A 14561-nucleotide genomic window follows, 5' to 3' on the forward strand; every position below is an offset into this window, starting at 1 on the left:
GTGGGGAGGGGGAATAGGAGCCACAGGCAGGGGCTGCTCTGGTCTTTTCTGCTGGATTAAGCGTGAGCTGGGACCAAGCAGTCCTGGCTCACACTGATCTAGGAACTGCACCTCTGCATTTTAAACGTAAGAGCCTGGCTGCTCTTGCTACATTTGAAATGCAGAGCCGCAGCGCGAGTGGCTCCTGTAGCCAGCACGAGCCAAGAATGCTTATTCCCGGCTCCAGCTGGGTTCTGGAGCTGCAGCTCTGCAGAGCTGTCCTATTGACTAATCATATAGTCAATACAAATTGTATCAACTATATGATTAGCTAGGTAACCACAATTTAACATCCTTAATATGTCTGTCTTTGGACTTACCTACATTGACCCTTTTCTGAAACCCACTTTTTGTTGGCTTAGTACCAGAGCAGTACCAGCAACAACTATGGGAATGTGAGTGTAGACAGACATGCAGACTTTTTTACCATGGTGTCATCTAAATCTCAGAACGTTGTTGGGAAATCACCGAAAAAATTTTAGTCCTAAGTATTCATGTAGATCCTGTCATCTCTGTTGAGGCACACTAAAATTCCAATAGCTTAAAATTGTTTGTTTCTAATGTAATGTAGAGTCAGTGAATTACTTGCATCTTCATTGTATTTCAACTCCTACGTTTTCCAAATTTGAGAATTGCTGACATATTTTCTACACTTTCTGTTTTTTGTAAATTGACGTAGATTGTAAGCTCCTTAATGAAAATAAATCACATTTTGTCTTATGTAGTGCTATGTGACTGTCCCGATATGGTTAGGATTTTCAGAGCAGCTTTATAACAAATTACTGATTACTTCTTTTAAGTTGTCACCACTGCTTCATATTCCATAATGAAATTGATGGCACTAGACATTTTGAAACTTTGGGAGCCAAGTTCTTGTGTAAATTGGCACACCGCCATTGAATTTTAAGGAATTGGCCATGTTTCTCATGCTCTGAAAAACAATGAAAAGATGGCTTAGAAAAGCTTCCTTGTGTTTAATCCATTGATTTGGTATCTGATTGCATGAAAGAAAGTGATCTAGTAACTTATTATAGTTACTGATTGCTGAGATGCTGTTTGTGTCGATTAACACAATTGGTATCAAGCTTAAAATCATTTTGATTAATGTGATGGCCTACTGGAATTAAATTTTTTTTTCTGCAAGGAGCATTCCCAATCTGTAACTGGACTACCATTCCTCTTGTTTGTAGCTTGACTAGCTCTACCTCCTAGTTGTTAGACAACTTGAGCATTGACCCTTCTTGCTGAAAAGTTTGTGATATTTCCTCAGTTTCTAGCTATTTCGCAGCTGATTAATAAGCACCTTTCTGGAGAAGAGCATTGCCATGAAGCAACATTTTCAGCTAGTTACTTGTGGTAATAACTACCCTGGCCTCATCCACAGGTGTTTAAGCTCTGGAATAGGCTTCCCAGGATGGTCATGATGTCCCATTGTTGGAGTCTTTTAAAACAAATTGGACAAACACCTGTTAAGGGTGGTCTAGGTTTACTTGGTCCTTGTCACAGCTCAGGGGCTAGACTTGATTTTTGAGGTCCTTTCAGCCCCATATTTCTATGATTGTGGGATACTTTTGAGAGATTTCTGGAACTCAAATTGAGGGATCTTTGTCTACATGACAAAGCAGTAGAGCTTGAACCCTGGTTGCTGGCTTGACTGGCTCAGACCCAACATCATTGAAGGATTCTAGCACATTTGGGCTGAGTCCTGGAGATCTGCATGTAAGTGGAATGGAGGTTGGACTCAAGCCTGAGTCTGAGTATTGGTCTACATTGCAGTGTAGGCATATCCTTAAGATACTTCTTGCAGAAAGGTGAACTTTGATTCCAGCTTAATTGACTTTCTACAAAGGAGACGGCATGTCTGAAGGCCACTTGTTAGCTCTCATTCTATTTTGTTAATATTAGAAACTGTCTGAGAAGAGAATATAGGCTGCCATTAACTGGGACGGTGATAAATACATATTTCCTGCCAACAGTTAGGAAGTAAATTTCCTGAAGCCATTAGGAGAATTGGCCAGAGTAACACACTATTGGTAGTATTTACAGAAAGTGAATTGATAAGAGATGAAAATCCATCTATTTAAAAATGTCGTCATTTTGTTTAGGAAAATATACTTGAGCGAATTCATTTCCACATCGTGCCAAGCAGTGAAACAGACATGTGCACTTCTAAATCCTGCATCACTCATCAGAAGTTTGCTATGACACTATATGAACAGGTCAGATCTTTGTGAATCAGCTTTTTCTGCTGTTTTATTGCCAATTTCGTGAAGTAGTGAAAATGAAAAAAATCTTGTTTATTTGCAGTGTGTATGCCGTAGTTGTGGAGCATCATCTGATCCCTTGCCTTTTACAGAATTTGTGCGCTATATTTCTACAACAGCCTTGTGGTAAGTTCCTTTTTATCATTTCTCTGTCCAATTTCTCCCTCCACATAAAATGCAATAAATGTTCCTATTTGTTTCTTTGCTAAAATTGACATATGACAAATTTTCCAAATATGTATACAAATTTTAGATAGTAAAGAACATAGAAAGGACTTGATTGGTATTGATTGGCTTCTGCTTAGCCTATCAATGAAAAAGGAAGTAATCTAAATTGACTGTCCCTTAATTTTCAAGTAGTATACAAAATACTTCATGCTGTGCTTATTCCATCTGTCATTGACTGCTGCTAGGGTTGCCAGATGGTTGAAAAAAAAATACTGAACCCCCCTCCCCACTCCCATCCCCTCAAAAAAAAAAAAAAAAAAAAAAACACCCACCAGAAAAAATTCTGTTGAAGGGGGGGAAAAAAAGGGGGGGGGGAGGAGACCAAAGTTGTTGAGCCACCCTCCCCACCCCCCAAAAAATTAAAACAAAACAGCATGTTCCCTTTAAGAGTGAGTGCAGGGATAGGAACAGGGGAGAGCTTGAGCACTAAGATCCAGGGGAAGCCTTGGTCAGCAGCCTTTTTGTGCCGGCAGCCTTGCGGAACCAGGAAAGCATGGGGGCTGGGGGTGTTGGGAGGCAGAGGCCGGGCGCTGTGTGTTGGTAGGGTTGCCAGGTGCCCGGCATTTTTGCCTCCTGGCCGGGGAAAAAAAATCAGAAAATATCAGACATTTTAGGTGTCCGGTATTCTCTGAATTTTTTTACCGGACAGGAGGCAAAAATGGCAGACTGTCCGGGTGAATACTGGACACCTGGCAAACCTAACTGCTGCAGAAGGATCAATCGCGTAATAGAATTAGCTTTCTGAGAAGGATGGAAAAATTATGGTAACTAAAATAAGAATAGTAATGCAAAAAATTCCTCTGCTCTACCACGAATTACTGTATCTCTTTCAAATTCTTTATTGATAATTGTACAGGTTGTACATCTATATGCCAGGACTCTCTGGTCTGTCAACATGTACCAGGATCAGAGAGTCCTTGCATGCTCCAGGGAGGAGGGGACTGAAGTCGGAGGTGATGCAGGAGTAGGGGGGCAGGAGGCCAGTGTGCAGCCCACCTGGGCTGCTCATAGGACTGGGAGCTGGAAAGCTGCTGGTGTGCAGCTCAGCTGAGCGGGTGTTGGTGATGGGAACTGGGAAGGCCGACATGCGGCTCAGTTGGGTTGTGCAGGGAGAGCCGGTCTGCGGGAGGGAGGGAGGGGGCATGGGAAGCCCAGCGTGTGACCCAGCTGGGCTATCTGGGGAGCTGGGAAGCCCCATGGGGCAGCAGGGCAGGGGGTGGAGATGGCAGCAGGAGCCAGGGAAGCTCATTTCTGGCCCCCAGTAATATCCCTCATCTGGGACCAGTCAGGTCCCAAGAGTGCCAGACCAGGAAGCTCCAACCTGCGTACGTGTTTCGATATATTTGTTAGAACAACAGACAAGCTGGTCTGCTAGCAACAATTGGATGTATTCTGGGATATTACAGAAAAGGCAGGAAGGTAATATAAGAGAAGCATGTTTCAGTAGTTTGAAGAGTGAGATGAGCGGGACGAGACAAAGTTTTAGTCATGATAATAGAAAGTAAACTGATGGATTTTTGGAGAAGTTATAAATGGGGGAGGGAGGGAAGTAACCAGATTTACTTTTGTGAAGAAAGGAGCTGAAAATAACTAGGTTGTGAGCTCAGGTGAAAAGGAAAGATGGTGGATTCTTAAGTGAAATTGTGTTTTTATATATATATATATATATATATAGATAGATAGTATTTATATAGATAGATAGATAGTTTGCATGCCAGATCGAAAGTTTGTCGTATTTTTTTTTCTTCTTTTGCTTTTCCTTGAGGTATGAGAACTTTTTTTTCTGACTTTTAGCTTTAGAAATATCAACACATTTGTCAAGTCTGGTCTCCTTTGTTTTGCAGAAGTATCTCCAGCATGTCTCTGTGTTGGTTTATTTTGGTCAACTTTTGTGATTTATCTGAAAGTGGGGCTGTTTAATTGTGGGGGTTTTTTGTTTTGTTTTTTGTTTTTTAGTTTTTTGAGGGAGAGAGCTTTCTTGAGGTTTTTATAATATAAGGAATCCCTCAACAAACAATAAAAATAAACTCTTCCAGCCTTCTCCGTACATCAATAAAACCGTACATAGGTCACATCATTTTTTTAAATGTTCTCCAGGTGTACTAGGAACTCATTGTTGTGCGGAAATGAGATGAAAACTTGAGCAAACTCCCTGCATTATCTTCCTTTCATGATTGAAAACAATTAATGTTAACTCACTTTTTGCTTCTATCAAGGCCGACAGTAACTTTAACCTGTTACTGAAATTCAGTACAAAAATTCTGCTATTCCACAGTCTCTTTACCATGAAATGAGTTGATCTAACTATCGTTCCTAACAGATTGATAACATCAGAGTACCCATGTTTTGCATCTGATAATCTAGCAATTTAACTGCCCTTTTACTAGTAATATAATCATTCTAGTCAGGTTTGAGGCACATAGCAGTGCCATTGTGGGGAAACTTGCTTGTCTGCAGTCCACATTATAACCTTCTCTGGGTAGAGGGCTTTCAGGGTTGATAAGCTACCATTTCAGGAGAACTAAATTCACTAAAGAAAAAAAGGGTAAATATCAGTTAAGAAAACTGGGCAATCATTCATTACATTTTAGGTATACATTGCCATGCTAAATTTTTGAGAGATTTCTTGTGAGCGCTTAAATCTGTTTACTATTAAAGTGGGTGATTTCTAGTTAAATGTATTCCTATTTCATATTTACAGCAACGAAGTTGACAGAATGATGGAAAGGCATGAGCGTTTCAAGCCGGAAATGTTTGCAGAATTGCTACAGGCTGCAAATACTACTGATGACTTTAGGAAGTGTCCTGTAAGTAGACAGAATAAACAGTTACTATATTTCTATGATTTGTATATAGGGGATAATTTCCTAGTATTCAGAGTCTGTCATATTTTGAACAGCATTTGTGTGCAGCTCAGGTTTGAACATACAAATACTTGCATCTACTCTTAGATCAACAGCTGGGTTTTGTTAGCTAAAACTCTTCACTTACTAACAAATCGTATAATTTGGTTGAACTTGATAAAGCTCAATGACTAAATGCAACTTCCTTTTAATGTGTTTAGTATTGATATGATTTGACAAAATAGGCTGTCTTCCATCTGGTTCTTCATGTACATTTTCCTCTTATTTCTTGCTTATGCCTGCCTTCCTTTCTCTCTCTGTCTTGTGTTTGCCTTCTTGTTCTAGTACTGTTTGTTTCAGAGCTACTGAGAAATATTCCAGAAGAATCCAAGATATTGACAAAGCAGCACGGATCAGAGAGAAGAAAATTATAATAAAGTCAAAGCCCTCCATCTCAGAAATTTGCCATAGCGGGAGGGTGTATGAAGTCTGTCTGACTTTGGAGATGACATGGTCAAGATGTATCTTGTGTTTTTATAATAAAATGTGATTGCTACTGTCAGTTTAGAAATAACTAAATTTAAACTTGAGGTTTAGAAGGAATTGTGAAACTGCTTTATTTTTACTCTGGTCACCCAGTAACTCTAATTTTCTTAATTTTTGGCATGCTCCATCTTTTCTCTCTTTTTTTTCTTCTAGAGTAACTGTGGTCAAAAAATAAAAATCCGTCGTGTTCTCATGAATTGTCCTGAGATTGTGACAATCGGTTTAGTCTGGGATTCAGAACATTCTGACCTGACAGAAGATGTCATACGGAATCTGGCAACACAACTTTATCTTCCTGGGGTATCTGAATTAAAACGGTCTTGTTCAAAATTTCAGTCCAAATAGCAAATGCCCCATGGTCATGCCCTTCTTCATATCTTTTGTTACTTGAAATAACTTTATATACAACTAACTTTAGAATTACAATTAACACTTAAATATATTCCCTGATCTATTTTGTGTGAGCTAATCTATTAATTTTCACAAAACACCTATGGGATGAAGTGGTGATAGCTCCATTTTATGGCTGGGGAACTGAGGTGTTGAGTGTAATGGCAAGATTGTCAAGTGTCTGCTAACTTGAGATGGTGAGGGCCTGTTTTTCAGACAAGTTGGTGCATTTTATAGCACTGTATATGTTGAAGGCACAGGTCTAATGAGCATTGAGTACCCAGGAAATGAACACTTAAGTGGCTGCTTGTGAAAAGCTTGGTTTAAGTGATTCCAATGTATCACGTAGGTACTCTTTGGGAGAGTTTTTGAGGGGTGGCATTCAGCTGCCTTAACCATGAGACCATCCTTTTTTATGTAGATAAAACTTCTGCAATAAATGAAGATGCTCCTGCAGATTTCCATGTCTCATTACACAAGAGATTAATCAGTTCCCTGAGCACGGGTCGTCATGTACACAGAATGAGGCTGAGATTTAGACATTACATGTTTATGTAACTCCTGTCATAATACAGACAAACACAAGAAAACATGAATGCAACCTTAACTCTGACATTTCTTAACTTTTGAGTGCTTGACTTTGGAACCTAAACTTTAAATCATTTATATGTATTATTTATATAAAGGACTTTGTCTCTAAGAATTGTGCATACAGATTCTCCACTGAAAATACCTTCTTTAAAAATGGAAAGTAGCAGCAGCCAGATAGATAAATGATACACAGCATGCTATACAAATGTAAAAGTAAATTTTGATAAAGGCATTAGAGCATAGCTCTTTCCTTATCAAAAGTGTCATGGAGTCTTGAATGCCCACACAAAGCATATATTCCCTTTTCAAATACTCCCCAGAGATTCTCCAATACTATAATGGAATTTTCTTTTGGAAAGTTGAAGGGCTGGCTTGTTTACCAGGATTTGAATCTATAGTCTGTCAAATCTGGTTTTTAGAATTTGTGGTGAAGGGAAGGAAGTAGTTAAAAGGTTCTTGTATAACTTTTGCCTATCTGTTTGCCTTCAGTGTTGTAGCACAGGTCCCCGTAGTGGTCACTAGCCAGCATTCCTGTTTGACCAGCATTTCATCCATGTGAGAGAAACCTAACAAAATTGTGTTCATTAATCAGTTTTAACTGAGACCTTTTTCACACAGTATACTTAGGAAGTGACAGTATTGAATAACTTCCTATACCAACAAAATCTTACCCAGCTTCTCCACTAAGCTACAAAATTCCTAGAATGTTGATGTATTTGTTCACAAAGCATTGTCCTACTAAACAAACCTACATATTTGGGAAGTATTTTTGAATATTTAAAATATTGCTTTGGAACTGTGTATATACATATTTTAGTGATAAAATGTGAGTATTAAAATCCTAAGTATTGGTAAAATTGGTTAAATTCTAAATCTTCAGTATTGTAGATTATTAATTTGAAACTTAATATTCATGGAATTGCTTTCAGACAAATAGTGGCTATGGAATATTAGTGTTAACTGAATCTAACTTTATCCTTTCATGTATTTTTCTTTAATCTATACATAATCACTTTTACAGCTATTCTATAGAGTTACAGATGAACAGGCCAAAAATAGTGAACTTTTTCTCGTGGGGATGATTTGCTACACAAGCCGACACTATTGTGCCTTTGCCTTTCATACCAAGAGCTGCAAGTGGGTGCTGTTTGATGATGCTAATGTCAAAGAGGTAGGCTTTGCATTACTGCTAGTAGATTTAAGTACCTTGATTTTTTTTTAAATGGTCTATTGTGCCCAAAATATATTGTTTCCTACATTTTAGGCCTAATTCATTCTTTTCTTGCCAAACTTAAAACACAAACCAAATTTCCTTAGTTTAACAAAAATAGTCTGACAAGTCAATTTTAAGTAAAAAATATATGCACAACTTCACTCTTCTAAAATGAACATTAATTTCATTGAACATACTAAGAAAATCATATTAATAGATTTAATAATTAATATGATGAACTCTTGATGGCTATATTTGTAGTGTATTGATGATTAGCTTGCAAATGTTTGCTTTTCTCCTCTAACTTGCATAAATTTAAAATGAGTATTACTTCTATAATTGTGTTTCTAGGATGAGATATTCAGTTTGTGTAATGTCTTCAGTTTATTTATGATGCTTATAATGGAGTTGAAGTATTAGATATTTTTATATTTGCAAAAATATGGACTTTTTCTTATTAGATTGGAACAAAATGGAAAGATGTGGTCTCCAAGTGCATTCGGTGTCACTTTCAGCCATTGCTGTTGTTTTATGCTAACCCAGATGGTACAGCTGTATCCACAGAGGATGCCCCTAAACATACCATTCACTGGTCTCATTACAAAGCAGCTGGAGGAAATGCAGATGATTTGGGTAATGAAGTCTTGACTAATATCATTAACATGACCAGCATCAGGAGTTAATTAGCTGTCAAGTTCTGAAGTGCCTTGATGAAAAATTATCTAAACGTCTTTGATAGCGTGTGTGTGTATACTTTACACATAATGTTTTGTTGTAAATGTGAATTGAGACATGAATAAAGGATTCCTAACTAGAAAAATTTTTTAACTATGAAAACACTAATGGCTAAAACACACTAAAATTACACAGAAGGGTAGCCATGTTAGTCTGTAACTGAAAAAAATTAAAAAACAACATGGTCCTGCAGCATCTTAGAGACTAATAAAGAATGTTGATAGTATCATGAGCTTTTGTGGTCCCAACCCACTTCTTCAGATAAACGGAACAAAGGGTCCAGAGTTACAAATAAATAGCAGAAAAAGAGGGGAATGGGAGAGGGAAGGGGGGAGGGGGAGAAATCTTGTCAACTAGAGTGTGCTAAATGAGGCTAATAGAGTGGTCTGTTTAAGTTGGGGGCTGTAGGTGATGCTTAGTAGTGTTCGGTTACTTTGTTAGTTGGTCCTGTCTTGAAGAAACTGATGCCTGGGTACTCGTCTGGCTCTGCCAATCTCTTTCTTTCCTCACTTCCCTGAGAGGGTATTTAAGTTTTAAAAATGCCTGATAGAGATCCTGTAGGTGTTTGTCTCGGTCTGTGGGATTGGAGCACATCCAGTTGTATGTTAGGGCCTGGCTGTAAAAAACTGATTGGGAAATGTGTTTTGGGTGGAAGCTAGAGGCATGTAGATAAGTCTAACAGTCAGTAGGTTTCCAGTATAAGATGGTGGAACTGTGGTCATCGTTTAAGAACATAAAGTCCCTAATGGTTCAGACCAAAGGTCCATCTAGCTTAAGGATGTTAATTAGCGGTTAATTGACTAGTCGATGGAATTTCCATCGACCAGTAGATAGACACTTCTGCATTCTTCCTTTTGAAACGTACAAGAGCCCCTTTGTACATTTCAAAGGAGGAATGTGGAACTCCGTGTGCAGCCCAGGGCCAGCAGGAAGTCCCACTGACTCGACTGCATGCAAGTGCCAATTTTGAAATGCACAAAGAGACCCCAGTGGGGGCTCTTGTGCATTTCAGATTGGCAACGCAGCATGGAGCCTGGGGTTAGTGGGGGACTCAGAGTCCCCCGCTGATCCCAGACTCCATGCTGCTCTGCTGCTTTGAAATGCCATGCAGAGCCAGGGACAGCTGAGGGCTCCCCAACTGATCCCGGGCTCTACGCATGCAGCGCCGCACAGCTGATCCTGGGCTCAGCTGTGTGGCGCTGTCGCTTTCAAATGCCTTCTTTGCCCCCTCCCCCTTTGCTGCCTGTATCTGCAAAATTAGATTTGGCCTGTTTCCATTTGTTTCATGAACTGCTACCTGATTGTCTCAAGGAAGACAATCAGAAATGAACATCATCACCATGTTTATACTGGGAAATTGAATGTGTAACATGTTACAAAAAATCTTAAGTAAACTGTTATATAACATTTAAAGTAATCCAAAACTATACTTTTTAATTCTTGAAATTAAAAATAAATGTGGTCAAGATGTAAATGAGCAATAATTTCATTTATGAAGATTGTGTAATTTTATAGGATTTGAGAAGCCAGCTGTTCCAAAATCAGATCTCACAAAAGAGAATGGATTTGGAGAGAGTGCTAGTCAAAAGAGCAATACAAAATTTCAGACAGACAATTCACCATTTAGTAGAAGCCATATTCAAGCAAGTAGTGGTAGAGGGCCAGGTATGTACCTACTTAAATATCCAATTTACTAACTTTTTTTTCTCAGCTGTGTAAGTTTGGCTACATTTTCTTTGGTTGCAAAGCTTGTTCTGAAAAAGTTCCATCATAGGTGGAGAATTCAGTACCAATCACAAAGGATGATTAAGTGACATACGAAAAATGATATTTGAATGTAATCACTTTCTGACTATACACACATACCAGTTCTCCACTGCTTTCTCCCCTATAAAATCTCCTATTATAGTATGTTGGCCTGTAGTTGTTGTATGTAATTCTTTGCTTTTTAATCTTTTCTTATCATGTGTTTGAAAGCATAAGTAGTAATAGTCACTTCCTTTTCATAGTGTCTTTCTACTGCATTTGTTAAAACATCAGTCCATTTTCATATATAAATCAGATTTTCAAGTTAAGACAGATTACAAAATTCTCATATCAGGATGTCAACATTGGATGATGCCAATGCAGGAAAGACACAACTTGCCCTCACTTCCACCTCTTTTTCCCTTGTTGAGTTACAGGCAGTTTTCCCCTTGCCAATGTGGCTTACACCTTAAAGTCCAGTAAGAGAAGGAAAGATCTAGCTAGGAGAAACTGGTACTGCTTAATTGAGATTTATTTCTCTTCTGTGCTAATTACCCCCGCTTGTCTACTAGCGTCTAGAAGATATAGATATTAGCTAAAATTATTTTCTTCATATATCTTGAAGCCTGACTTGTTAGCTGCTGCTATTGTTGTTGTTTAATTTTAAAAATGTTCAACTTGCTACTAACTCACTTGAGACTAATGGTGACATAAAAATGGACACTGCTCTTTGATTGGGAAGCATCAATTTCAATGAAACAGATTCTTTATTGAAACTCAGTTGCATTCTCAAAAACAGAGCCTTGCTTTAGATGCAATAATTAGTATTTAAACTCTCTCTTCAGTGTTTTCGTGTTAACCCTAAAGGTTAATTCTTTAGATCTAAAGGAAAATGTGTAATATGTTCACACCTACAAATAAACCTTGTTTTCATGAAGCATAATGTACACATTTTGTCAATTAAATGTTATACCTTGTCATTTGTAAGGATTCCTTTCAGGCAAGTATTATATTTAAATCCATTAAGGTTTTCTCTGTGCAGAATGTTCTGGGCTTCTAAAATTTGAGATAAATAAAAGATGGTATAATATTTGTATGTAATTCTGTTACTAGTATCTGAAAAATGAAGGTATAATAAACAACTGTTTAAGATGTAATAATGACTATTTTTGCAGTTAAGTTAGGATACAGTGATCAAAAGGACAAATTGAAGGACATTTCCAGAGAGTGTGCTCAGAAGGCAATTGATATGAAAAACGTTCCATCCTACCTAAGAAAAGATGCAGAGAGAGGACCAAGAAGAGACTCTGGGAGACACAGAGGTACACTTAGACTGTCATATCTAAAGCTTGATTTTTTTTAAATATCAATTTGTCTAGATTAAAAATGTCAGTTGTATGCTAAATTTGCCACTTTTGACAAAGGAAGAACCTAAAATCAAAGTCTCTACTTTTACAGACCTTTTTCAAGTATATGGCATTTGAGGTGTAGTTTCTTCAATTGTAATGGCATAGCAGGAATACATAGCTGTCTTAGGCAAAAAAAAGTCAGACAGGGACGTTTTTATTAAAAGAATGTACTGGAAGGAGAACTTATTTAGAGGTTTTTGTTTTGTTTTGTTTTTCATTTACAAGATCTAATAGGGGATGACCACCCTCACTTTAAGTCAGGATCCCCTCCTGCCGGAAATGGATATAGACCCTATGCTGATCAACGCCAGTATGGTAGCCAGGGAAGAGGACCTTATAAACATGAAAGAGTACTGACCCAAACAAGGCCTACTGCACAGGTGTTAGGGTCAAATAAAACAGAAGCTTTTCCTGCTGGGGAGAAAATGATGAGCAGGACTAGGGCTGACAGTGCCACTGGCTATGATACAGACTGCAGCCAAGACTCTAGGGACAAAGGAAGTGTCACCAGAAGCAGAAACAGAGGTTGGAAACCTATGCGAGAGACCCTGAATGTGGACAGCATTTTCAGTGAAACTGAGAAGCAGCAGCATAGCCCACGACATAAGGCAAATCCAGGCAGTAAACCTAAACATGAAAAGGAGCAGAGCTTTAACGTTTGGCCAAAAGAGAACCAGACCCAGAAAGGGTTAATGACTATCTATGAAGATGAAACAAAACAGGAGACAGGGAGCCGGAGTTCCTTGGATTCAGAAGGAAAAGGAAATACTGAGAAAAGTAAAGGATTTACAGAGAGAAGAGTCCATACTGATAATTGGCAGATGCAAAGAACTGAATCTGGATACGAAAGTAGTGATTATATCAGCAATGGATCTGCCAGTCTGGATTCACCTGTTGTTGAAGGAACCAGCCCGCTGGACATCAAGGTTATTAAAGAAAATGTTTCCCTCAGGTAATGCTAAAAATACTCTTTAACATACAAAAGAGCCTTTGCCAGTATAAATTGTCTTAATGTTATGTGGTGTTTTCTGGATTGTGGGTTAAGTTTACTATGTGAAACGTTCCATCTTTTATTGTAGACAGAATCTGTAAAAACACTAAGAAAAGCTGAAGTTTGTTCCTGGAGGGTCGGAAGGGTTGAGTAGGAAACAAATGCAAAATCAAATGAACTTTTTAATTATGAATTTTATATATAAGTGCAATGAACACTGTTCAAAATTCTCATTAAATTCTCGAGTCTTGTAAGGACTGCAGAATCGAGCCCTTAGTGAATAGAATTTGAGAAGATTAATAGACAAATCTGTGAGATTGGTATGAAATCAATGTTGCATATAATCTAGAATGAAATATTTTATTTATGTAGAACTCTAGATGTACATTTTGCAGTTCACTGTGTAAAGTGCACCAAATACATCTGTGCCTGAAAGATCTTATAATGTAAATGCACAGGCATTTTAAGCAATTTTTGTTCCCAAATAACATAAGATGTGATTGACAATCACCTTTCACATTCACATCATTTGTTTAATCACTGATAACATGGAGAACCAACTGTGTATTCTGCTCATCAATAGAATATTCTGCTTACACAGTAAGACTTGTACATTTTGTAAGGAGACATGCTCTAAATTAGTGTTTGTAAAGCAAATGTTTTGTACTATATGGGTACGTCTACACTACAACGTTAATTCGAACTAACTTAGTCCGAATTAGTTAATTCGAACTAACTTAGTTCGAACTAACGCGTCTAGAACTAAAAACTAGTTCGAATTAGCGTTTTGCTAATTCAAACTAGCAAGTCCACATTGAGTGGACTCTGAACAGGGCTTAAGGATGGCCGGAAGCAGTGCCGGCAGGGAATCAGAGGAGGACTTAGAGCATGGAGATGCTGTCTCAGGCTAGCCGAGGGCTGCGCTTAAAGGGTCCCGACCCCCACCCCGGACAGACAGTTCTCAGGGGTGCCCTGCTTGCAAAGCAGTCCTGGCTTGGATTGCCCGGAGTACCCACACTGGGCACATCACAGCACTCGGCCATCAGCCCGGCTGCACTTGTCTCAGGCTGCCATCTGGGGAGAGGGGGCAATTGGGGGGCTGCAGGAGAGCTTCCACCCCCAGAAGCCCGCAGAGCCAGCCCAGTCCTCCCCATCAGGGGCTCGTACCCCATTCCTCCCTCACCTCCTTCCACTTACCCTTCCCTAGCCCCCCTTCTTATTGATGTACAAAATAAAGATAACGTTTCTTCCAACATTGACTCTGTCTTTATTGAACAAAACTGGGGGAGACTGGGAAAAGGAGGTGGGAGAGGGGAAGAGAAAGGCTGGGAGAGGGGAGGGCAACTAACATGATCAGGGGTTGGGAACAGGTCCCAGATGAAGAGAGGCTACAGAGACTGGGACTGTTCAGCTTAGAAAAGAGGAGACGGAGGGGGGACAGGATAGAGGTCTCTAAAAGCAGGAGTTGGGTGGAGAGGGTGCATTCAGAAAAGTTCTTCCTGAGTTCCCATAAAGAAGGACTAGAGGACACCAAAGGAAAGGAATGGGTAGCAGGCTTGAAACTAG

General features: G+C 38.9%; 1 protein-coding gene across 3 annotated transcripts in view; it reads left to right on the top strand.

Annotated features, from left to right (window-relative positions):
• USP53 (ubiquitin specific peptidase 53) overlaps positions 1–14561 on the top strand; it is a 70472-nt gene that overhangs the window by 28698 nt on the left and 27213 nt on the right. For all 3 annotated transcript variants that reach the window (XM_006112603.4, XM_075929815.1, XM_075929814.1), the window contains exons 5-13: positions 2145–2258; positions 2347–2429; positions 5233–5338; positions 6074–6220; positions 7923–8072; positions 8576–8747; positions 10365–10514; positions 11771–11917; positions 12230–12956. In XM_006112603.4, the coding sequence (XP_006112665.2) occupies positions 2145–2258; positions 2347–2429; positions 5233–5338; positions 6074–6220; positions 7923–8072; positions 8576–8747; positions 10365–10514; positions 11771–11917; positions 12230–12956 (1796 nt within the window). The remainder of the gene's footprint in view (positions 1–2144; positions 2259–2346; positions 2430–5232; positions 5339–6073; positions 6221–7922; positions 8073–8575; positions 8748–10364; positions 10515–11770; positions 11918–12229; positions 12957–14561) is intronic.

Source organism: Pelodiscus sinensis, chromosome 5, assembly GCF_049634645.1.
Source record: "Pelodiscus sinensis isolate JC-2024 chromosome 5, ASM4963464v1, whole genome shotgun sequence".
NCBI lineage: Eukaryota > Metazoa > Chordata > Testudines > Trionychidae > Pelodiscus > Pelodiscus sinensis.